General features: G+C 41.7%; 1 protein-coding gene across 3 annotated transcripts in view; it reads left to right on the top strand.

Annotated features, from left to right (window-relative positions):
• Window positions 1-26,047, top strand: part of HMGXB3 (HMG-box containing 3) — a 45,049-nt gene that overhangs the window by 6,894 nt on the left and 12,108 nt on the right. For 2 of the 3 annotated variants that reach the window (XM_028106597.2, XM_028106598.2), the window contains exons 4-13: window positions 540-1,037; window positions 2,099-2,197; window positions 8,124-8,255; window positions 12,786-13,204; window positions 14,873-15,048; window positions 15,191-15,288; window positions 17,157-17,255; window positions 18,826-18,975; window positions 21,824-22,125; window positions 22,639-22,766. In XM_028106597.2, the coding sequence (XP_027962398.1) occupies window positions 540-1,037; window positions 2,099-2,197; window positions 8,124-8,255; window positions 12,786-13,204; window positions 14,873-15,048; window positions 15,191-15,288; window positions 17,157-17,255; window positions 18,826-18,975; window positions 21,824-22,125; window positions 22,639-22,766 (2,101 nt within the window). The remainder of the gene's footprint in view (window positions 1-539; window positions 1,038-2,098; window positions 2,198-8,123; window positions 8,256-12,785; window positions 13,205-14,872; window positions 15,049-15,190; window positions 15,289-17,156; window positions 17,256-18,825; window positions 18,976-21,823; window positions 22,126-22,638; window positions 22,767-26,047) is intronic. The other variant, XM_028106599.2, reaches the window with a different exon arrangement.

The raw sequence follows: 26,047 nt of genomic DNA, 5'->3' as shown, positions 1-26,047 counted from the left end.
GTAAGTCTGGGAGAAACCAGTGTTACCAGAATCCTTGCTTGCTGCCTTGAGTTCCAGTTTGGCCTGTTGACTTGTATTTTATGCTTTTTGGGGTTTTACTGAACATTATACATTCTGGTTTTTAAGTCTTCTGCTATTTTGCAATCCAGTGTGTCAGAGCTGGAAAGGAACTCACAAATAGCTAAATTCGGATAGGGCAGCAAGACCTAAAAATTGGAAAGTATTTGCTCAGGACTGCAGATCTGGGATTTCAGCTCACAGTTTCAAATGCCAAGATCAGTGCCCTTTCCAGAGTCTGATCCCTGTTACCTATCTCCTGTGTGATTGAGCAAGTAAGCTACATGGGCTAAAGTGTGATTCCGAGGAGGACGACATTGCCCTTGACAGACGCTGACCCTTTCGAAGTCTTAGGTCAAGAGAGGAGTCTTTATGGTCCCTTTTGCAGAAAATCCAAAAAACGAAAAAAATCACAAATGTGCATGTGGTCTCACACCATTTATCTCTGCTTGTCTCCCCTTCCCCGGCTTCCTGGTCCTCAGAACTCCAAGCTCTCCACACTGACTGCTGTGGTTCCGGACATCCCAGGTTTCCGCAAGATCCTCCCTCGCTCAGATTACATCATCATCCCCAAGAGCAGCCTGCAGGAGGACCGCAACTGCCCTCAGCTAGAGCTTTGTGTGGCCCAGAACCAGATGTCTCCTAAAGGACCATCGCTTGTGTCCAACACTGCCCCGGAGGCAGTGCCTAGCCATGCAGGCATGGCAGAGCAGTGCCTGGCTGTGGAGGCCCTAGCTGAGGAGGTGGGAGCCCTTGCCCAGCCGGGTGCCATACAAGAGATTGCCACCTCAGAGATCCTCAGCCAGGATGTGCTCCTGGAGGAGGCTTCCCTGGAGGTAGGGGAGAGCCACCAACCGTATCAGACAAGCCTGGTAATTGAAGAGACCTTAGTGAATGGCTCACCAGACCTCCCTGCTGGAAGCCTGGCCGTGCCCCACCCCCAGGTTGGGGAGAGCATGTCAGTGGTAACTGTCATGAGGGTAAGTGACTTTGGTACTTATGTCTCTTTTGCTTTATCTGGAATTACTACAAAGGCAGTTAGCACCATGCAGTGGTAATTAAGAGTACTGGTGTGGACTTCTAGTAGGACTACAGTTCTCTTGAACCTTTTTCCCTTGGGCTTGCTTACTTTAAAGTTCTCCTCAGTTTCTTAGGCACTCTTATCAACTCCTTTTGCCCAGCATAGCCAGGACTTTCTTCACATGAGAGAGTACATGAGGTACATTAACAGCATTTAAATGATACGGCTATCCATGAATCAAAGCCAGATTCTCTCAAGCTGTTAGGATTTTATGTTCCCTGAAGATTGTTTCAGCAAACACAATGGCACCTTGAACTGTTTAGGAGAATTTTCAAATGGTCTTCCTGGGCGCAGAGTGGGTAGGAAAAAGGAAACTGTCTTCAAGGCCAGCTTGATAGGACTTAGAAGTAAGAGGGAAGTCTCTCCAGTGGCGTAGGTCCAGCCATGCCCAGTTGATGGGAAGAGCAGTTTCAGTGATCCCACAGCCTGGTCCCCCTGGAAGCGGGGGAGCCACCACCATGCCCTCTATTACCCTGGGTAGTGTGGCATCCTCAGAGTAGGAGTTCTGCTCAGGCCAAGAGGAATGTAGGACGGCCTGGATGTATGAGAGCAGGTAGCTCCTTGCAAAAGACTCTATGGTAGGCCTAAATCCATTTTTTTGTTTGTTGCCTCAGGGCATGCCACCTGCCTGGTTTAGGCAGATCAGTAGGATGTTAAAAACACTTGACAGGGTCAGAACAGTTGTTTTCTTTCACTCACCGCTTATATGATCTTCAGAGTCCTAAGTCTCCTAGGACCTCCGTTTTTTCATCTGTAAAATGAGGATAGCACATTCTTTGTGGTAAAAGTTTTCTGTATCTTTTTTTGTTTTAATTAAAGTTTTGAGATAATTGTAGATCCATTTTTTTGGATAAGCACACTGCTGTGGTTATTGGAGTTGATCCGTCTTTCAGTGTTGTGGGTGGCCCTGGGTATTCATTCCATCTCAGTAAAACTGTCCTTCTCTCCGTGTGCCCACAGGATTCCAGTGAGAGTAGCTCCTCTACGCCAGCCACACAGTTCATCATGTTGCCTCTTCCTGCCTACTCAGTTGTGGAGAACCCCACCTCCATCAAACTGGTCAGTGTGTGGGGAGTTGATGGAGATTAGGGCTCCATAAGAATTCTCTTCCAGGTAGTTTTCTAAGTCTTAATAACATTAAGACAGTAGGACTGGCCAAGGTCTCAAATTATCTGCTCTCCAGGTATTCTTTACTGGGGATAGGGGTGCGGGGGGAGGGTCTTTGAATGGAGCTCTGCAGGATCCTTAAAACTCCTCAAGGTACATACAGACTTTTCTCTTTAAGAGCATTTACCTGGGATAGATTCAGTGCCTCTAATCAAATTTTCAGAAGCATACATGATTTAGAAAAATTGAGGGCCATTGATCTGATTCAATCTTATTATTTGTACATATTACCAAAAAAGCCTAGAGAAGAGAAAGGACTTGTTCTCTGTATGATTCAAAGCCAGTGGGCTGCGAAACAAGCCAGAACCAGGACCCTGGTCTTTTGATTCTCAGTTAATGGTTTTTCCATCACATACTGCAGCATCTGGGCTGAGATTTATCCCTAAATAGTTCATGGGTTTTTTTTATGCTAATGGTAGTTCAAAACTTTTTTCAATACCTGATTGTTTACTAGTAATATAACATAGTTGATTTTTTTGCATATTAAACATATTCTGCAACTTTGTTAAACTCATGTATTCTGGTAGCCTTTTTGTAGTTTCTCTTGCATTTTCTACATAGATGACCGTGTCGTCTGTGAATAAAGATAGTTTTATTTCTTCCTTTCTCATTTGGATTCCTTATTTCTTAATACATCGTCTGGGACCCCCAGTATAATATTGACTAGAAATGGTGAGAGCAGATATCTTTGTTTTGTTCCTCATCTTAGGAGGAAAGCATTCAGTCTTTCACCATTAGGTGTAATATTAGCTATAGGTTTTTCGTAGATGCCCTCTTCAAGTTTAGGAAGTTCTTTTATATTCCTAATTTGCTGGGAGCTTTTATCAGGAATGGATGTTGGATTTTGTCAAATGTTTTTCCTAGGTCTGTTGAGATGGTTGTAGGAATTTTCTGGTTTGTTAATGTGATTAATTTCATTGTTTTCAAATGTTAAACCAATCCTGCATTCTTGGAATAAACCCCACTTGGCAATCATGTATTACCCTTCTAGTATATTGTTGGATTTGATTTGCTGAAACTTTGCTCAGGAATTTTGTGTCTGTATTCATGAAGATGTTGGTCTCTAATTTTCTTGTATAGTGTTTGTCTGGTTTTAGTATCAGGGTAATGTTTACCTAGTAGAGTTAGGAAGTACTTTTTCTTCTTAATCTTCCAGGAAGAGTTTGTGTGGTATTGGTATTAATTTCTTCCTTAAATGTTTGGTAATTGCCAGTGAGGTCAATCTGGGCCTGGAGATATCTTTGTGGGAAGATTTGTAATCACAAATCCAATTTTTAAAACATGTATAGGACTATTTAGCTTATTTTTAAATAATTTTAGGTTATTTAGATTTAGGTTATTTTTGAGTGAGCTTTGGTAGTTTGTCTTTCAGGGAATTTGTCCATCTCATCTAAGTTGTCAAATTTATTGACGTAAAATTGTTCAAAACATTCCCTTACTCTTTTTTTAAAAAACTGTGGTAAAATATGCATAACATAAAATTTACCATTTTAACCATTTTTAAGTGTACAATTCAGGGTCGTTAAGTATATTCACAGTGTTGTGGAGTCATTGCCAATACCTAGTTCCAGAAGTTTTCGTCATCCCAGACAGAAACCTTGTGCCCATTAAACAGTAACTCCATTCTTCCCTCCTCCAGCCCCCAGTAACCTCTGTTTTATTTTCCGTCTCTGAATTTGCATATTTTAGGTACCTCATAAAATGGAATCATGCAAATATTGTCCTTATGGTCTCATTTTTTTCACCCAGCAGGTTTTAGGGTTCACCTCTCTTGTACCATGTATCAATTTCATTCCTTTTTATGACTGAATAATATTCCATTGTGTGTATAGCCTACATTTTGTTTATCCATTCATAGACATTGGTGGACATTTAGTTTGTCTTCACCTTTGGGCCGTTGTGAATATTGCTGCTATGAACTTTAGTGGATACATATCTGTTTGAGCCCGATTTCAGTTTTTTGGGGGGATATACCTATGAGTGGAATTGCTGGATCATATGGTAATTCTGCGTTTAAAATTCTGAGGAATGCTTATCCTTTAATATCTGTAGAGTGTAGTGATTTTACCTGTCTCATCACTGATAGTGGTAATTTGGATGTCCTTTCTGTTTTTCCTGACAAGCCTGGCTAGAGGTTATCAATTGTATCGACCTTTGAAGAACCAGCTTTTGGTTTCATTGATTTTTCTCTATTGTTTTTCTGTGTTGTATTTCACTGATACTTGCCCAGATCTTTATTTAATCTTTCTTCTGCTTACTTTGGGCTTAATTTATTCTTTTCTAGTTTCTAAAAATTAAGATAGAAGCTCAGTCATTGATTTGAGACTTCTCTTTCTAATATAGCTGTTTAGTGCTCTAAATTTCCCTCTAAGGACTACTTTGGGGGGCGCCTGGGTGGCTCAGTTGGTTAAACGACTGCCTTTGGCTCAGGTCATGATCCTGGAGTCCTGGGATCGAGTCCCGCATCGGGCTGTCTGCACATGGCGGGGAGTCTGCTTCTCCCTCTGACCCTACCCCTTCTTGTGCTCTCCTTCTCAAATAAATAAAATATATCTAAAAAAAAAAAAAGACTACTTTGGTGGCATCCCACAAATTTTGATATGGTATGTTTTTATTTTTATTTTATTCAGAATACTTTCTGATTTATTCTTTGACCCATAAGTTACTTAAAAGTACATTATTTGCTTTCTAAATATTTGGGATTTTCCAGATATCTTCCTTTTATTGATTTCTGATTTAATTCCATTATAGTCAGAACTTTGTGTTTTTAAGACTTGAATCCTCTTAAATTTATTAAAACTTATTTTATGGCCCAAAATATGATTTGTCTTGATAAATGTTCTGTGTGCACTTGAAAAGAATGTGTCTTCTGTTGAGTTAGAGTGTTCTATTTTTTATTTATTTATTTTTAAAGATTTTATTTATTTATTAGAGAGAGAGAATGAGAGATAGCACGAGAGGGAAGAGGGTCAGAGGGAGAAGCAGACTCCCTGCTGAGCAGGGAGCCCGATGTGGGACTCGATCCCGGGACTCCAGGATCATGACCTGAGCCGAAGGCAGTCGCTTAACCAACTGAGCCACCCAGGTGCCCGAGTTAGAGTGTTCTGTGTGTGTCAGTTTAGGTCAGGTTGATTGATAGTGGTCAACTCTTTTATATCCTGACTGATTTTCTGTCTGCTTGTTCTGTCAGTTATTGAGAGAAGACATCTACCTGTCACTATAAATAGTATTTGTCTATATCCTTTTTCATTTTTATTAATTTTTGTGTCATGTGTTTTGACTCTGTAATTAAGTACTTAAACATTTAAGATGGTTATATCTTCTTCTTTTTTTTTTTTAAAGATTTTATTTATTTGAGAGCAGGGGCAGAGGAAGAGGGAGAAGCAGATTCCCATTGGGCAGGGAGCCCAGCACGCAGGACCCTGAGATCATGACCCGAGCTGAAGGCAGACGCTTAACCCTTTGAGCCACCCAGGCATCCCGGGATTGTTATGTCTTCTTGATGAATTGGCCCCTTTATCATTATGAAATGACCTTCTTTATCTCTGGCAATATTGTCTGCTATGAAATTTACTTTGATAATGAGCTTTCTTTCGATTATTATTATTAGGAAGTTATATCTTTTTCCAGCATTTTACTTTTAACCTATTTATATTTAAGGTACTTTTTTTTTGTAGGCGGTATATAGTTTGGATCTAAGAGCAAGACCTATCTGACAATCTCTATTTTTAATTGCAGTATTTAGGCCATAAACATTTAATGTATAAATGTATAGTTAGGTTTAAGTCTTTCCTTTTACTGTTTCTTTTTGTCCTGTGTTATTTTGCTTTCTTCTGAATTGAATATTTCTTATGAATTCGTTTTATCTCCCTTATTGGCTTATTAGCTATTAACTGTGTTTTAGCTATTTGGTGGTTTCTTGAGGATTAATAGTGTACGTCTTTAACTTACCACAGTCTATCTTCTAAAACCTATGGATAAACAGTCTATTTTTAGATGAGAAATTTGTCATATCTTCAACAGGAACAGCCACTGCAACCCAATTCATGGAGAAATTACAGGTTTCTCCTGAGCCTTTGCTCTCCTGGAAATTACTCTTTTATGATTTAATAAGTGTCAGCCAGACTCTTCTAGAAAGCCTTTATAAATAATACTTAAATAGCCCCGAACACTAGCATTTTTTTCCTAAAGTTATTTCTATAAGCTGCTATTTAGGAGTCTTTCCAAGTTCATGGTAATTTATTTGTAGAACTGACCTAACTTAAATTTTTACTGTGCTTTCTGGTGGTGTTCAGAATGAATATTCCATATGGAGCCACAGTCTGAGCAAAGATGAGAGATGTTTTATATAGCCCAGTAATAATAATTTCTCACAAACCTGTAGAATCTTTTACAAGTTACTAAGCAACATATTTCCTTATTTCTTACCACATTTGCTCTTTAGGATATAGGAAGGGCAGGTGATTTTACAGAGGAGGAAACCCAGGGCCCAAGAGCTAACGTGACTTACCTCCAGGTCATCCAGTGTGTTAGTGGTAGAGTTGGAACTCAAGGCCCGGTCAGTCTTTTTCCTGGGTGCCACACCACTCACCCTCATTCTTGACTTGCTACCGCTATTACAATCACCTTTTCCCTAGGCGTTCTGGTAGAGGTAACCTAGTGGCAGCTTGAGTTTTTGCTTTTTGGCCAGTCTCGGGAAGGTGGGATTAATATGAGTAAACACCCATAAGTGACAGAACAAATCTGAAAGGGAAATGTTTTCTTTGCAGCATTAATCAAGAAATGGGGCATGGCTAGTTTCTATTTGCAGCTGAAATGTAATAACCCCTTGTAATCATTCTGTTCAAAGGGAAGTCATTGGAGATGGTGAGAGCCAGTAGCTGAATATATTCATATGCAAATAAATTCTGTTGAGTGTCAAAGAACTTGATTTCTATTGGAATTCCCTCCTTTTTTTTTTTAAGTGGCCATTGTCTGTTTTTATATCTCTGAACCCTGAGTCCTTGGTTCTTTGATTTTTTTTTAATTTTATTTTGTTAATCACCATACATTACATCATTAGTTTTTGATGTAGTGTTCCATGATTCATTGTTTGCGTATAACACCCAGTGCTCCATTCAATATGTGCCCTCTTTAATACCCATCACCAGGCTAACCCATCCCCCCACCCTCCTCCCCTCTAGAACCTGCAGTTTGTTTCTCAGAGTCCATAGTCTCTCATGGTCCGTCTCCCGCTCCGATTTCGCCCCCTTCATTTTTCCCTTCCTACTATCTTTTTTTAATTTTTTTATTTTTAACAAGAATGAAGATGAAGCAAATTCTTCGAAGTATTTAGGACTGTGGGTGTAGCCGAGTACATGGAAGCAATCTTGGACCAAGAATCAAAGATTTCAGGGTTCTAGGTCTAGGTGTGCCCTTGATTCACTATACAATTTGAGGCAAAGCATTTAACCACTTTGAACCTCAGTAGTTATAATACCTACTTCATAGCGTTGCTGAGAATGTTAAATCAGATATTGGTAAAACATTTTAGCACTATGTGGTACTTGGCTTAATTGGTAATTATTGCTATCTTTATTCTTCTGATACTTATCTGTGTAACCTTGGGCAGCTGTTTTTCCTCATTTGAACCTAGTTTCTCCATTTCTAAATAATTAGTTGTATCTTAGGACCTTTCCAACTCTGACCTTTTAAGATACCATGAATTGGCTGTTCTACAAGCTGGCATCTTCCTGGCATTGTTGTGGTTATAGTGGGCATCGGGCTCCAAGAGGGGTTACACTGTGGTGTTGATTCTGACCTGCTCTTTTCCTTACAGACCACTACGTACACCCGCCGGGGCCATGGGACCTGCACCAGCCCAGGTTGCTCCTTTACATACGTCACCAGGCACAAACCACCTAAGTGCCCTATATGTGGTAACTTCTTAGGAGGGAAGTGGGTCCCAAAGGTAAGTCCAGTGGTCATTGATGCTTTGGAGGCCCCACAAAGTAGGCTTCCTGGTCCTCTTTAGAGCAGAGGACTTAAAAAATAAATCCTCGTTTTTATTTCCTGACTATACAAGTAAGGTTCATTGTGACTGTTTAAAAAAGAGAATAAAATGTTATCCATAATCTTATGCCATCCAAAGAAAAACCATTGTTATCATTTCGGTGTGTTTTCTTTCAGTCTTTTTTCTGTGAATATCCAAGTTCTGTAGCTTGCCTTTTTTTTTTTTTATGCCATTAAATACTCTTCAAGACTATTATCTTTAATTGCTTTATAAGTTCCCATGAATGACTACACCAGGTTGATTTATTCATTTCCTGTTACAGTTAAATTTTTAACAATCCACCCTCCACACTGACTGCTTAGTTACTCAGATACATAACTCACATCTGCTCGCTTTTTAGCTCAAAGTCCCTATAGTGTCTATTTAATGTAGAGGTCCTTAACCTGATATTTAGGTCTTTCATAATTAACTTTCCAAGTGTATACTTCTGTGTCTGTTTCTCTCTTAAGTAAATGATGCCTGATAAATGAGCACCAGAGCTATGCCCCTGTGAAGTTCAGTTCAACATGTTTTTTTGTTACTTGTTTTATGCTTTGTACTGATTATATAAATCATACATACTTGCCACATTTTTTATATGAGACTATAAAGTGGGGTCAAAAGAACTAGAGTAGTCAAGGATGGGTTATAGAGAAGATGGTCTTGAAGGATTAGTAGAATTTGAGTAGGTAGAAAAGGAAAGAGAGTGCTTTGTTTTTGCGAAAATCCTTAGGCTAGGTTTGTGTTTGTTAGGTGTCTAACTCAGCATGGTCCAAATTTATCCATGTAGAGAAAACTTATGTAGTGGCATACCCGTTAAGTTTCTCGGGGGCAGTTTCCATAGAACATGCCTGAAAAACACTGGGATGGTGACTTTTGCCTTCTGGCTGAGTGTTGGGAGTTCAGGGCATCACTAGTTCCAGAAGACAGAATAGGTTAATAATTAAGAATACACTTCTGGAGGGGCGCCTGGGTGGCTCAGTCGTTAAGGATCTGCCTTCGGCTCAGGTTATGATCCCAGAGTCCTGGGATCGAGCCCCACATCGGGCTCCCTGCTCCGCGGGAAGCCTGCTTCTCCCTCTCCCACTCCCCCAGCTTGTGTTCCCTCTCTCGCTGTGTCTTTTTCTGTCAAAAAAATAAAATCTTAAAAAAAAAAAAAAAAAACTTCTGCAGGTGCCTGACTGGCTGAGTCGGGAGAGCCTGAGACTTTAGATCTCAGGGTGTGGGTTGGAGCTCCACATTGAGTGTGGAGATTACATACATACAGGTAGACGTACACAAAACAAACATGAAAGAAAGAAAAAAGAAAAACTTGTGCTTGGTCTCTGCACCAGGTTCCTGGCACTGAGTTCCTAAAACCCTAGAAATTTCCTGAGTGATAGAAGAGAAAGGAGTATCCTTGGGGGTGGGGAGGAGTACACTTCTGGAGTCAGCTTTCCTTAGTTTAAACTTCTGCTTCCCAGGGATTTTAGCTGTGAAACCTTGGCCAAGTCACTTTATGTCTATTCTTTATTTGGTTTATCTTTCATTTGTAAATGGAAATGAACAATAGTGCCTACCTCATTAGGGTTGGTGGAAGGATCAAATGAGATTATCCCTGTAAAGTGGACGGCACATTCCTAGTATAGATTAAATCCTTGATCAGGGTCACTACTGTTGCTATTGGCAGCAGTGGGATTGTCTGTTACTGCTCTTCACTGCTTTCACTTCAAGGGGCAGGAAGGACCCAGTGCTAGTGTGTTTCAGATTTTGTTGAGTTTCTTGTGCTCACCATCTCTGTTGGGCTGCTGTGCAGCCATTCGGTTTCCTCCCACCCTTATTCTCCCCAAAATGTACTTCCTCAGCTGCAGTAGAGAGATTGAATAGGATAGTCAGGATCCTCCTTGGCTCTTCTTCACAGATGCACACTGCTGTCTGTCAGGTCTGTCAAATGACCTTATTCCTTGTGCTTTTGCATTGATCCGTGGCCTTGTCTCCTTCAGGTTCTGTTTTTACTTTGGCTTTCTTTTCTTTTTCATTTATGTCCATTTTCTCCCTTTGATTGAAATAACTTTTGAGCCATGGTTCTTTTTCTAAGATCAAACTCATAATGTGAAACCAGTTTTTTTCTTAGCTGCTTGTCCCCCATCTTGATTTGCTAAGTCAGATTTTTTTCTCCAAAGGTTTTTATGAGAACTGCCATGTAAAGAGTAGGTGCTGTGATTTCTAAATCTCATAGGATCAGAATAAGTGAGTGTAAGAAGAGAAAGGATAACATTTTAGCATCATTGCACTTGGACTTTTAGAGATAAAAGTGACTCTGGTTTTTAGATAGTCCAAGTCTCTAGCTGAAGAAAAATACATTCAAGAGAAGTAACTTGTTAAGTTCACATAGCTAATTATGTCAGTGCTTTTCCACTAAATCACACTTCTTAGGCATTGCTATGCTGTTTAGCTGCAGAATCTTAAGATTTCTGGAGTTCTGATTTTTGAAGCAGCAAGTATAAATAGTTTCTAAAAGCTCCAAATGTGTTCATGCCCATCAAGAAATGACTCACCTTTTCTTGTATTGTTCCAGAGTTCATACTGGCTAAAATTAGCCCAAGAAAGTTTGGCACTGTTCCCAATGAATTGGATGGAACAAAAGATGGTGTATAAAGCTCTTTAGCTCAAAGCCTCACTCCTTTGGCTCTCTGATAGTGGTAATTGAGGTCTCTGTGAGTGGGCAACTGGTAGTATTTACCTTCCATCTTAAAAGAAAGTGACATCTAAAAGGGTAGGCTGAGTTAAGGAAATGTGAGCTCACTAGCTAGCTTTTTGCTCTGATTCCTTAAATTATTCAGTCTCCCTGCAAAGGATTTTTATCTAAAATAGCCCACTTAGTGGGCAGTGCTTTGCTCAGAGATTTCATTGCAGGGATTTAGTTTAACTTGTCTCCTGTTTTTCTGCTGACTTTTCCCTCTCCAGCAGTCAGTGGGCTCTGTGCAGTTTACTTGGAATTTTTCTCTGTATTTACTTGTCCTTGTGGATTATTATTGTGTGTTACAATCTAGGAGTGCTTTACTGGAGATTTTTTTAAAGGTCATCCATATTTTTTTTTTTCCAAAGATTTTATTTATTTATTTGAGAGAGAGAGAATAAGAGATAGAGAGCACGAGAGAGAAGAGGATCAGAGGGAGAAGCAGACTCCTTGCTAAGCAGGGAGCCCAATGTGGGACTCGATCCCGTGCTCCAGGATCATGACCTGAGCTGAAGGCAGTAGCTTAACCAACTGAGCCACCCAGGCGCCCCATCCATATTGATTGTTAATCAGAGGCAATGTGGTGCCCAGGTGGCTTTGGAAATGTGAGGGGTTTTGGTAGTCAGTGACTGGGTGAGAATACTGAAATTTAATAACATTAGCCACAGATGCTAACCTTCTGCAATGTGCAAGGGAATCCTGCACCATGAATTGGGCTACCCAAAAGGCTTTTGTACTGCTGTTGATGAACAGTGAGAGCCTGACTCTTCTTATTTCATGGTGGCAAAATGAGGGTTCTAATGAAGTTTGTCTTAGGTGACATAAGTAATTAGATGTGAAGCACAGCCTAGATAGAACCCAGCTTTTATCCTTGTTTATAGTGCCTTTCGCTATTCACATGGAATTCTTAAAAAACTTTCCTGAGACCTGTTCTGGAGATGACCACGGTTTTTTTTTTTTTTTTTTTTTAGTTGTCTTTGTGTATGTATATAAATATAGGTGTACGTGTACAGGTGTACGTATAAATAATAGTGTATTTCCACAGCAATGCTGATGGGATAAAAGCTGCACCAAGGAATTTTTTAAAGTAGGTTGATCTGAAATAGCAACTGGTATTTTTAGTGAGTTTGAGTATTTTCTAGTAAGTAATTAATATGTTTGAGTTAATTTGACCAAGGGAGAAGTTTGTGGCATGTGTGTAGGCCAGCCTTAAGATTTACCTGAAAGAATCTGGGACAGAAGAGTTTTCCCCAATAGAATTGGAAGCTTTGAGTCTCTCCGTGTGAGATTTGACCACATTGGGATTAACTGAATCTCATAAAGGGACCATCAAGACAAACAATCTAGAACTTTTAGGCCCAGTATGGCAATATGTCAGCTTCTACCTAGATGTAGAGAAACAGACTTTGAAGAAAGGTCAGGCCCAAAATGCCAGCATTTGTTTGCTGAAACTTAAGCTATCAATGAGAAATTTGTTAGGAGAACAGCTTTATCCTAACTGGGGTGTTGAATACTGTAGTGAAAAGGACCTGAAGCCAGAAGACTTAGATTCAGGCCAGTTTTGTACTTGGGCCCTTAAGTTAGCTTATTACTTAACTCTCTCTGGGTCTCTGTCTCCTAATCTGTTACCCATACATTTTTGTTGTGAGGATCAAATGAGAGAGTACTTGTGATGTGGTGTCCGCTGTAAAATGCTGTATGCATACAGGCATTCTTATTTTTTTTTCTAGGAAAAGCCAGCCAAAGTCAAAGTGGAATTGGCTCCTGGTATCTCCTCCAGAGGCTCGGTGGTTAAAAGAAATCAGCAGCCTGTCAACACTGAGCAAAACTCCCCTAAGGAACACGCCTCCAAACTGACTCTGGAGAACTCGGAAGCTGTAAGCCAGCTCCTAAGTGTAGCTCCTCCAAGAGAAGTGGGTGAGGAGAATGAGTGGGAGGAAGTGATCATCTCAGATGCCCATGTTTTGGTCAAGGAAGCTCCTGGGAGTCGTGGTACAGCAGCCACGAAGAAGCCGGTGGTCAAGAGTGGTGTGCAGCCTGAGGTCTCTCTGGGGACAACGGAGAATGACAGTCCTGGACCAGACATACCACCACCAGCTGAGAGGACCAGCACCTCCAGTCCTCTCCCTGCTCCTAAGAAGCCTGCAGGGTAAATTAATGTGCTCATATATTATAGGATTGTATTTAGACTAGCAGGTTGGGAAATGCTCCTTGTTTTATCCTATGTTCTTAGAGCATTCCTAAGAGGGAGGAGTTAACCCAGTTAATGGTTCCTATTTTAGAGATACAGAAACCAAGGCCTAGAGCCATGGAATGATTTGTCTTTTGTCTTACACTCAGCTATCCCTGCTTTGTTGTTAAGTTCTTGTACATCTCTTCTTGTCATTTTCTCTGAAGCAGTTATTAGGGTCCTGCTGGTACAAGCTGAGGGTCGTGTTACAAACTAGTATCCAATCCTGGATACTAGATTTGGAAGAAAAAAAATCTTACTAAGACATCTTATAGCACGATCCCTGTCCTGGTCGTCAGAGAATTCAATTTTGGTTGTGATCTGTCTCTGACTTTGGGCATTGTCCCTTCATGCCTGTTTGATCTTGGGCATTGTCCCTTCATGCCCATTCTCTCCTGAAAAATGTTGAGTTGGGTATTGAAAAATATCTAAAATTTAATGGCTGACCTTAACAGCCTGAACAAGATTGTGTGTAAAGCATGCACAGCCCAGTGCCTTACAGATAGGAGGAGGCCCATAAATATGGGCTGTTTTTCCTCCCGTTCTCTCCTTAAAGGCCTGACCGGATTTTTCATGTGGCCCCTTCCCAGAGGCTATTATGGTCTTATAACTAATGGCCCTTATGGCCCCTATTTGTTTATATCAGTGGTTCTCAACAGGGAACACTTTTGCTCCCAGGGGACATTGAGGCAATGTTTAGAGGCATTTGGGGTTGTGACAGCTGTGGGGGAGGAGGTGCTGCAGGTATCTGGTGGGCAGAGGCCAGATGCGCTGCTAAACATCCTCCAGTGCACAGGACAGGCCCCGACAAAGAATTAGCCTGCCCAAAATGTCAGTAGTGCCAAGGCTTAGAAATTCTGGTGTATATTATTTGATTTAAAACATTTTCTTGTTGAATAGGAAATATATTCATACGGTTCAAACTCAGGAGATATAAACTGAAACAAATCTCTCTTCTAGCCCTTCCTTCACTCCCATTTCCATTTTCCAGACACAGCATTCCCACCTTCCTGTGTTTCTAGACATAGTTTTACACACGTACTTCATATGTGTGTATGTATAGATGTGTATGTATATATATTTTTTTCCTGCCTTTTTTTTACACAAATGGTAGCATAACTTACTTCTACATCTTGCCTGTCTTTATTTAACAGTATACTTCGGGATGGTTCTGTATCCTTAGAGAATGAAGCCATGCAGTTTAGACCTTTTGTTTTGGGCAAGTGAGTCACTTGGCAAATGTGTAATGAGGCCCTCTATGATGTAGACTGTGCTCCGCACCGGAGCTACAAAAAAACTGGATTTTGTTCTGCAGGGTCTTTTAGCCGCCCTCACATGGGAGACTGATAAACTTTAAATACTAATGAGAGGCATATCAGATAGTATAACTCCAATAGCTGTTGGTATTCTGCACTGTGGGTACTGTTTTGTGCTTTTTTATCTTCATAACGACCCCATGAGATATCTCTCTAAAGCCTGATAGTTTACTACACTATCCCTCTACTAAAATGCTATTCGGAGATTGTACTTTGGTTTTCTTCCCCTTGGTCTGGAATTTTTAGATTTGCCTTCTTGTTTTTTTTTCAGAGTTGACGTGCTCACCCCTGGGGCCAGAGTCCCGGAGCTTAAAGGCAAAGCTCGGGTCAAACCCTCATTACTGGCTGCAGCAAGACCCATGAGAGCAATTCTCCCGGCCCCATCTAATGTGGGCCGAGGCAGCAGCATGGGACTGCCCAGGGCCCGGCAGGCCTTTCCCCTGAGTGGTAAGGGGCTGGGACAAACCTGGGAGTGGAGAGCTGTCCAGTGGGAAGGGGACAGGAGTGGGAGTTGTTGAGAATGGACTTGAGAGACTTAGGGAGACTCTGAATGCACTTAAGTGACCAGTTTGGCTCCTGATTATCTCAGATAAAACCCCTTCTGTGAGGACTTGTGGCCTGAAGCCAAGCACGCTGAAGCAGCTGGGCCAGCCGATCCAACAGCCATCAAATGCCAGGGAGGTGAAGGTAAGCCCCGTGCTCCAGAGGTGGGGCTTGTTGGACGCCTGCTGCTCTGAGGACAGGACTTCTACTTAGTGTCCCAAGGCCAGAGGCAAAAAGCCTGTTCTTGTACTGGTAGACTTCTGGAATGAAGTTGACCATGAATGAGTTACTTAGTTTTAGTTAAATTTCTTTTCTTGTTATAAAATGAATGCGTGTTTTTAAACTTTTAATTTAGAAATAATTTTGAGGGGTGCCTGGGTGGCTCAGTCGGTTAAGTGTCTGCCTTCGGCTCAGGTCATAATCCCGGGGTCTTGGGATCGAGCCCCGCGTCGTGCTCCCTGCTCAGCGGAGAGCCTGCTTTTCCCTCTGCTGCCCCCCACTTGTTCTCTCCCTCACTCTCTTAAATAAATAAAATCTTAAAAAAAAAAAAATTTGGAAACTTAGGGAACACATCGCATCGCAAGAGTAAAGTCGGTGCAGAGAGCAAGCACGCACGTCTAACTCGTCGTCACTTGCGGTTACCGCCCGTCTTGCTTTGCCGTTTATCCTCCTGTGTTCTTCTAAAATACAGGTCGTTCAGGGGGTGACCTGTCCTTGAGCTTCTTACTGCTTCACTGTGTATTTCCTAAGAAGGGCATTCCGTTACTGACACGCTGATACGATACTTCAGTCTGTCATTTGCATTCCCATCTCATCGGTTTTAGCCAGTTAGGTCCTTGACAGCGTTTCTCCACTCCAGTACAGCAGTCAGTCCAGGATTAGGTAATTGCATTGAGCTGTCTTCTTTCTTTAGCCTCTTTTGGAAAAAATGAATGCATGGCTGTTACAGAAAATTCAGGTAAGGCAGAAAGAAAATAAATCCCTGTCACCCAGCGCCCATTCAGCCTTTAAGTCCTTTCCTATATTTGTGTGTGTTTTTTAATAGGATTTTTTTAAAACCAAAAAACATGGCTCTTACTCCACATTCTGGTTTGTAGCCAGTATATAATCCATTCAACTTAATGATAGAGTTATTAGAGGCTTCCCAGGTGCCAGAAATTCAGTGTATTCAAGCACACTTGCTCTTAGGTTTTTTGTTTTAGTTCTTTTTCCATATGTGACTAGAATAGTTAGGATCAAAATTCCCTAAATCAGCATTTTTTTTTACTAGACCTCTTTTTTTGGGTCATGACCCTCAATAACACATTTTCACATCACAGCCCAGTAAACTTATCCATACCTGTATACGTAAAAACTGTAAGGAAGCTATCTATGCCTTTATTATATGTAGTCACTTCGCTATTTTCCATTTTGCAAAATGCTCGTTTCAACTCATTAATTTCACGACCCCTCAGTGGGTCACGACCTGTAGTTCAGAAACCCTGTTAGACCAAATTGAAATAGGAAAATCAGGCTGAAGGCAGCTGCTTAACCGACTGAGCCACCCAGGTGCCCCAAACATTGGAAAATTTCATAGATGGTGGTAAAAGGGAAAACAGTCATGATCTTCCTCTCACCCTGTGACACTTTAGTGAACAGTCTCTCAGACTTCCTTCTGTGCCAACATTATTCAACCACATATTTGCATGTATAACCATCATGAGCTTTTCTCACTTGGTATCAGTTGTCCATCTGATTCACAGTGTTTCTAACATGCAGTGTTAGAAGCTGCACAGAAGACTGTGGCAACCCTGTACTTGGAAGTGATACTCAACCTTTGGTAGGCTGGTGATGCTGGCTAGCATCCTAGAAGGCTCACATGGAGCATAGCTCTACACATTCCCTTGGGAAACTATCTCCTCAAGCTGTTTCGGGACACAGGACCTCAGCAATTTGAGGTTTCAGATAAACCTCAATTAGATAAACTGTCCATAAACTCTTAGATAAACTAAATCACTTGTTCTGATCCACAGCTCTCAAACGGTCCGGCCAGTAGGACATCTCAGGTGAAAGTTGTAGAGGTCAAGCCTGATATGTTTCCTCCATACAAGTACAGCTGCACTGTAACGCTGGTAAGTGTAGCCAGGTGATGAGTTGACATGGAGGTGGTTTTGGTTTTCTGGTGGAGGGTGAGTAGAAGTCTGAGGGAGGTGGGGAGTGGTAGTTCGGAGTGATAGTAGGGTCAGGGATAGATCATTGGTTCTGAAGAGGCCATCACTGATACAAATGATAGCTGCTGGGTGAATCAGCTGGGTTTTTCCCAGACGAGATCTACAGAGTGTAGGCCAGCTGAGACCTGGATATTTCTTGGAGAGTAATTGGAGATGAGAATCTAGTCCAGCTTTAGCATTCAGCAGTCTTTGGACCTTTTCGCCTCAGAAGTGTTTTCCACAGATAAGCTTGAGAAAGTTGTGTTTATCCTCCTTAGCATAGTCACATTCAGTACTGGTATCTCAAAGCATTTGAGAAGTGCTTTGGTAAAGCAACTTTGTTTCACTTGGCATTTCCTACCAAGGTTTTCCCTCCCCACCCACCTTTTATTTTTAACACTACATATATCACCCCAGTAAACAAATGTGTGACTCTGGGGTCATCCTTTAGCAGGGTAAGCCACGTGGAGCAGTAGAATAAACACTTGAAGGACTTCGTCCAGAAGTGGTTCTGGCTCTGCTGCCAGCATGCCACATGACCTTGGGCAAGGCTCTTTGCTTCTCTGGGCCTTAGTTTTTACCATCTATAAAGTGCTGCGTCATTCTCGATACCATGTTGGGGCTTTTCTTGCTCTTAATATTCTCTAATTTTGTTGATCCTTAAGGTACCAGTTAGCCAGGTACCTTTTGGCAGGTTCTCTGGCTGAGCTGAGTAGGATACACAGATTTTGAGAGAGCAGCTGGATTTTTGAAAATTCTTACCAGATAAAGGCAGACAGGTGCAGAACCATTCATTCATTCAAAAAATATTTCCTGAGCACCTGCCCTGGCCAGGCACTTTGCTGGGGAGTCCGTAGTAACAAGACAGCACAGTATGGTGGATTAATGCATAGTCTGGCCTGATCCTTAAGGAGAATATCTCCTTTATCCTGGATACCTGCTTAGTTTTCTTTCCCCAGAGACCTAGTTATATGCCATCTGTACCTTTACTTCCCCATCCCTTTGGCTACAGGAGGCACTAGGGTTACCATCTGGGGGAACTTTCAGGACCTTTCTCTTTGGCTGATTAGATAACAGCTTGTCGTAAGAGCCTAGATGTCGTAGGAGCCTAGGTAGTGCAGAGGTCATGGTTGTCTTCAGGCAGGGCATGGACTCTCTTAGTTCGCCACAGTATCCAGCACTCTGTTAGAAAAGGCCTGCTTCACTCTGCTGGTGGCCTGGACCCTGAAGGCATTTGAATTTCTGACCCTTAAGAGTCCACTCGTTTCACAGATGGGGAGGAGGGACTTGCCAAAATTACACAGGCTGTAGTAAGTTGAAAGGGGATAACTGCAGAAAAAGGATCTTGTTTCAAGGCTTTTTGGAAGTTAGTCTACATGTACTTTTGCAATTGTCACTCTCATCTTTGAGTGACTGATAGCTGGTCATCCTGGTTTTTTACTCTGCCCAGGTGTAACTTTCATGGAATTAAATATTGGTCTTACTTTTTTAGGATTTGGGCCTGGCTACTTCAAGAGGCAGGGGAAAGTGCAAGAATCCCTCTTGTAACTACGTCTACACCAACAGGCATAAACCGCGGATTTGTCCCAGTTGTGGTTTTAACCTTGCCAAAGACCGAACTGAGAAAACCACCAAGGCTCTCGTGAGTTCCTTCCCTAAACACATCCCGTCACCTTGTGTGAGCTCTGTTGGTGCACCTGTTTTAGTAGAAATAGAAAATGATTTCTTAGTACATGATAGTAGTTAGAACCCAGAACTGTAACCAGTTGTTAAGTTCTTAACCTAGCCTCCTTCTCTCTGGGCTTCCTTGTCTTCATTGTTAAGTTGAGAAGGTTGGCTAGGTACCTGAATGTCTGAAAACCTTCTAGCCCAGTGGACCAAGAGTTCATTCCCCAAGGTGAATGGGAACACAGGCTTTAAAGAGAATTCTGAAGAAGAGAGGGATGGAAGGGTTACATTCTTTTAGATCTGAGACCCAGTGGAGGACCTGTAAATAGTGTCTTGGTATGTAGAGAATGCCAACCCTAAGACTTTGTAGATTAGATCACTGCTTCTCAGTTTCCTTGCAGAGCTTTTGGCTCAACACAAAGCTTTACTTCTAGCAGTCTTGGCAAATCTCTCTGAAGTTGGACCAAGCTATTTGGATGGTAAAACACATTCCACTTGGCTCCTTAGGACTTGTTTTTTATTTATCAGAACCGGGAAAAGTGGGTATCTTTAGAGGTCCTGTGAATTTCTTTAAGCGAGCAGAAAGATACAGCACCTGAGGCAGCAGATGGAATGACTAGGTTGAGGGTAAGAAGACAGATCTCCCTGATCTGCCTTGGGGGAAAAGAGGAGGGCATCCAGAATAGGTCAGGATCCAAGGTGGAGCCTGGCCACTCCAGATCTAAGCTGGACTTTGCAAGGTGGGCAGGATTTGGATGGAAGGGGAAGGCATTCCATACTCAAGGATAAGCAATGGCAAAAGCAAGGAGCTGGAGAGGGTGTTCCAGTCGCCTAAAAGAGAAGGATATGTAGGGAGGAGTACAGAAAATAAGGCACAGAGGCACATTGGGGCCGTACTGTGGAAGATCTTTAATGCTAAACCAGGCAATTTGTTTTTTAGGCCGTAGGGTCACGTTGAGGCCCATGATTTGACGACATTCTGTCTTGACTCCCAGTGACACCACCGGGAGTCTCTTTTAGGGCAGGTGTATCTATTTCGCCATATCATTTGACCCGGGAGTGTGCATAATCAATGTGTTGATCAGTGATTATAGAATGGAATTGAGTTCCGTATAGATAGAGGCTCTGAACATGCCTTTCTCCTATTTGATTGTAGCTGTTGGTGTGGTTTGCAGTATGGAAATGGATGTTGGTCCCTAGATTTAGGATAATGAAGTGACCTAATTTTCCAGGTCAGACAGGAATGGTCTAGGGACTTCTAGCCTATTGATTTCAAATCCTAGTCTTTGAAATTTATATTTGTATTTATATTTATATTCTTCTGTCTTTGGCTTATAGCTGCCTACCCGCGGGACACTTATCTTCTGACATTCTGTCACCTTTAACTTCCTAAATTTTAGAGAAATAAAATGTAATTACTGTTTTTCATGAACTGGAACACTGGTCAGAGACCCTGGGGGCCTTTGTTGGGGACCTTTGTGTGTGGTGCTCTTTGGGGCCCCCTGGTGGCCATATGTTTCCTGTGCAGCTTGTCCTCGGCTGTAATTAAGACTATAACATCTTTGGGCAGGAATGGTCTTCGTTCTTTTCCATCTTTCATCTGGTTCAGAGCAAAAGGATATAGTATTCCTGTCAACTCTTCTTCCAGTCCATGGTTCAACATAGTCATGACTGGGAACACACTATCTACGAGGGCAACTCCTAGTGTCATTCAGCTCTCTGCAGCCGTTCATTCTTTCTTTCAGCAAGCACACATTGAATGCCTACCATAGGTCAGGTCTTTGGAGATACAGAGATAAATAGGACATGGTCCCTTCCCTTGAGGAGCTCACAGTCTAGTGGGGGAGAGAGATAGGTAGCCAAACTTACAGATAATGAGACCAAGAGTTGTTGCAGGTGTGCAGAGTTACTAGAAAGTTCCTTCTTGTTATTTAGCAGTTAACTTCGCAAAGCAACGTGTAATATGTCCAGCAAATATGAATTAGCATTCTTGTGTGCCGTTATGCTGGTATTGGGAATCTATAAATAAGCAGGGACCTTATTCTCACCAGAGATGGGGGAATAGTCTCACCAACTGTGAGTCAGTGAATTCTGCAGTAAAAGAATGGACTCTGGGAGCATGAGGGAGGGAGGGATTCCTGCTGCATTTGTACAAGGGATTGTAAAGGACCTGTTTTTAATGAGCGTTTCAGAACCTTGTTCGTGAAAGCCTCTGATTGGTGTCTAATATAGTTCCCTTGTACCCAGAAGATAAAAGTGTTAAAGAGAAATACTTGAAGTAGTACATACAGATCGTTGTTTATGTATCAAAACTACCATTCATAGAGTTTTCATTGCATCCCCAGTACTGTGCTAAGTGCTTTACTTGCAATATTTTATTGACTCTGTACAACAACTCTAGGAGATCACTAGTATTTCATCCTTCGTTTCATAGGTGAGGAAACTGAGGCTCAGAAAGATAACTAAATTGCTTTGGTTCACACATGTATAGCTGTTACGTGGCATGTCCAGAATTGAGACCTGGGTGTGTTATTCTCCAAATCCCATCCCTGGTGAATGGAAACTGACTCTTGAAACTATTACCAAGCAGTGTGTGTCATCCTCTCATTTCTGAGAGAGAACCTAGCACCAGAGAAGGAAAGCACCTGCGTTGAGTCACACAACGAGTTACTAACTGAGCTGGTTCAAAGACTAGGGTCCCCTCCCCCCGCCCTTACCATGGCTGGGCCCATCCCTCTGTCACTTGTAGCCTCTCCGTGTTTTAGCCTGAGGCTGGTGGTACCCTGGGTGCTGGCTGATCGTTCGGTCCGCTCTCTTCCCAGGAGGTCAACTCACCTCTCCCAGATGTGCTGAGTGCCACAGAGCCGCTGAGCCTGGCCCAGAGGGAGATCCAGCGCCAGTCCACGCTGCAGCTGCTGCGCAAAGTCCTGCAGATTCCTGAGAACGAGTCAGAGCTGGCCGAGGTCTTCGCCCTGATTCACGAACTCAACAGCTCTCGACTCATTCTGTCCAACGTGAGTGAAGAGACAGTCACCATCGAGCAGACCTCTTGGTCGAATTATTATGAGTCTCCGTCCACGCAGTGCCTACTCTGTAGCAGCCCATTATTCAAAGGGGGACAAAAGTAAGCACCCCTTTCAGATTTACCCCGTCCCCAGCTGCCCTGTCTTCCTCAGCCCATATTGCCCCTTTGAGATAGCTATAAAGTTAAAGCCTTTGAAGGTGTTAGTCTCTGTTTCTCTTAGGTTTCCTTTGCACTTGAACTGCTAAAGTAAAATAGTAATAATTAGTAATCATCTATTATTTTTAATGAAAAATGCCTGAAAGTTATTGTTACCAAGTTAGGATTTTATTTACATTTGGACTGCCCAGCATAATGCTTGGATTTGGGAGTTCAGGGGGATTGGTTAAATTGGGTAATAAATTAAGAGTTTCGTTAACTTTAGGGGTGATTCCACAGACCTTATTCCAACAGAGTGGGAACACCCACCTAGAAAACCCTGGAACATAATAAGCCCCAGCACCTTCATTTGCCTATTGCATTAGTCTTGAGAATTTTGCCATTGATCACTGAGCCCTGGGACTGCATTAAGTTGATTTCCCTTCTGTTTTTTTGTTGGTGATGTTTTGGTACTAGCTCCCTGGCTGGGCCCCAGGAGTGCTGGCTGCTGACAGCCAGCCGGCTGCAGGTGGTGACTGCCCAAGTGAAGATGTGTCTGAACCCTCATTGTCTGGCCCTGCACAGTTTCATGGACATTTATACAGGTGGGTGTCAGTCTTTCTTCCCTCTGAGGGCCCCAAAGCAGGCTTGGGTGCAGCCTCTGGGGGTTAGACCTTGCTCCTTTGAGCACTGGGCCTTCTTTCAGATGGGGCTTCTGAGAAAGAGGCAGTTTTTCCTTCTGGATGTCTTAGCCCCAGAAGATGATGTTCGTCTATCAAGTGTTAGGACTCTCATATCTGGGGATCTTTAAACAAAGTTCATTCCTAAATAACAAATCCTCATTGTGGAAGAAATGGAACACGCTGACACGTATAAAGAAGAAACTGAAGCCAGTAGTAATCGTGCTGCCGTGAGATAAACACTTAGCATTCTGCTCTTTAATCTTTCAGATGTGTTTTCATCCATACAGAATATAAGGCCCTGGGAAATTTATGGGTTTATAGTTTTTCTTTCGACAGAAGTGGGATTGTGCTGGGTATTATTTTGGAATATTATTTTTAAGTTTAGCAGTGTATCATGGGCATCTTTCTGTGCCAGCAAGTGGAGAAATACATGACCATTTTTAAGGGGGGCATGGGACTCCATTTTAGAATCCTCCTTATAATTAACTAATGGTGTGCAGGCCTTAATTATTTCCTCTGGGGCACATGCTCCACACAGAATTGCTGCGTGTTTACCTATCCCCCCTAAAATTCATCAACTCCAAACACTACAGAGCATTCACCATGTGCCAACAATGTCAGAATTTGGATCTTGAATTTCACATGTAGAACTGAGTGCTGAAGATTAAAGAGTATCTGTTACTCTCTTTGTCTTCAGAACCTTATGGTGCCTTGTTTTGAATTCATGCTCTTAATGTTTTGTATCGCCCAATAGAATTTGTCCTATTTTTTGGTCTTGCCAGTAGTTAATGAGAACGCCATTTACCTGCAGTCTGTCTAGGCCAGTAGTACCTAGGATTACATATATATTTTTTTTAATTTTATCTTTACTTTTAAATTTACATACAGCAAAATTTATTTTGTTGTTTGACGGTTACATGAGTTCTGACAAATGCACCGAGATGTTTAACTGCCACCGCAATCAATAGAACAGTTCCATTGCCCAAAGCCTTTCTCCTGTACTGTGCCCTTGTTATCAAACCCACCCCACACCCTTAGCCTCTAGCAACCATTTGATAATGTTCTTCATTCCTATAGCTCTGTCTTTCCGGAATGTCACTCATGTCACAGTATGTAGCATTTTTACAAAATTATTTTTAAAAATGAGTTTTTGAATTTAAGTATAGTTGATATACAGTGTTTGTAGCATTTTTTTTTTTAAGATTTTATTTATTTGACAGAGACAGCAAGAGGGAACACAAGTAGGGGGAGTGGGAGAGGGAGAAGCAGGCTTCCCGTTGAGCAGGGAGCCCGATGCGGGGCTTGATCCCAGGACCCTGGGATCATGACCTGAGCCGAAGGCAGACACTTAACTGAGCCACCCAGGTGCCCCTGTTTGTAGCATTTTAAGTGAGTCTGGCTTCTTTCATTAAACATCATGCCTTTTGAAAGTCATTCATATTGGGGGCACCTGGGTGGCTCAGTCCATTGAGCGTCTGACTCTTGGTTTTGGCTCAGGTCATGATCTCAGGGTCCTGGGATCAAGCCCCGTGTCAGGCTCTGGGTTCAGCATGTAGTCTGCTTGGCATTCTGCCCCTCTCTCTGCACCTCCCCCCACTCAAGTGCACTTTCTCTCTCTCTCAAAAAAAAAAAAAAGTCAAGTCATTCATATTGTTGTATGTATCAATAATTCCTTCTTCATGTTGAGTAGTTTTCCATTGTGTGGAGTACCACAATTTGCTTATCTTCATTTGTTGAAGGACATACGTGTTGTTACCAGGTTTTGACACTTATGAATAGAGCTACTATAAACATACAGGCTTTTGTGTGAACACAAATTTTCATTTCTCTTGAGTGAATACTGAGGAGTCAAATTGCTGGGCTATATGCTAAGTGTGGTTTATTTTTTTTTTCTAAAGGAACTGCCAGACTGTTACATAAATGTTTGTACCATTTTGCAGTACCTCCCAACAGTGAGTGAGAGTTCTGTTTTGCTCCATTTGTGAGCACTTGGTACTGTTTATTTTTTTCTTAGCCATTCTGATGATTTTATGAAGTGGTACCTCATTGTGGTTCTGATTTGTATTTCCTTGATGACTGATGATATTGAGCATCATTTCATGGGTTTATTTGCCACCCATGTGTCATCTTTGGTGAAATATCTATTCCATCTTTGGCCTGTTGAATTGGATTGTTTTCTTACTGTTGAATTTTGAGAGGTTTTTTTTTTTTTGAGAATTCTTTATATATTCTGGACCCATAAGTCCTTTTCAGATAACTGATTTACAGATGTTTTCTTATGGTCTCTGGCTTGACTTTTCGTTCTCTAAATGGAATCCTCCACAGAGCAGAAGTTCTTAGGACAAAGACCACTTCATCAGTTGTTACTTCTAGGGATTATGCTTTTGATGGTCTAAGGTGTGTCTCTCTAGGTGAAGATCATAAATATTTTTTCTATTTTTTTCTAGTTTTATGATTTTATGGCTTACATTTAGGTCTGTGATTCATTTTGAATTCATTATTATATAAAGTGGGAGGCCCAGATTGAGTTCTTTCTTTTCTTCTTTTGCATATGGGCATCATTTGTACCACCATTTGTTGAAAGGTAGTCTTTTCTCCATTGAGTTGCTTTGGCTCCTTTGTTGAAAAACAGCCGATCATGTATGTGTGGGTATATTTCTGTGGTCTATGCTGTCCCATTGGTTTATGTTGTCTGTTCTTTTGCCAATACCACACTGGTCTTGATTACTACAGCCTGGATAGTAGGTCCTTAAATCAGTTAGTGTGAGTCCTCCAGCCTTGTTCTTCCTGAATTGTTTTGGCTATTTTAGTTCCTTTCTATTTCCATATAAATTTTAAAGTCAGCTTCTCAGTATCTGCAGAATCCTGTTAGAATTTTAATTGGGATTACGTTGAATCTATATAGATCAATTGGTCAAAGCTTGACATGCTTAGAAATACTGAGTCTTCTAATCCCTAAACCTGTCCATCTTTCCATTTTATTAGGGTTTTCTTTATTTCTTTCATCAGTGGTTTGTAGTTTTAAGCATATAGATCCTGCACATATTTTGTTAGATTTATACCTAAGTTATGTCGTTTTGTTCCATGGTAAATAATGTGGTTCAGTTTCTAACTGTTCAGTGTTAGTGTAGAAACATGACTGGGTAGACAAAACCCATTTTTATCCAGTGACCATGCTAAACTCACTTACCAGCTTAAGGAAC

Source organism: Eumetopias jubatus, unplaced genomic scaffold (assembly GCF_037043125.1).
Source record: "Eumetopias jubatus isolate StellerSeaLion01/CBP00866 unplaced genomic scaffold, mEumJub1_p1.0 scaffold_5, whole genome shotgun sequence".
NCBI classification, from domain to species: Eukaryota; Metazoa; Chordata; class Mammalia; order Carnivora; family Otariidae; genus Eumetopias; species Eumetopias jubatus.
The sequence above is the reverse complement of the archived record's forward strand: the minus strand, read 5'-3'. Positions and strand labels throughout refer to the sequence as shown.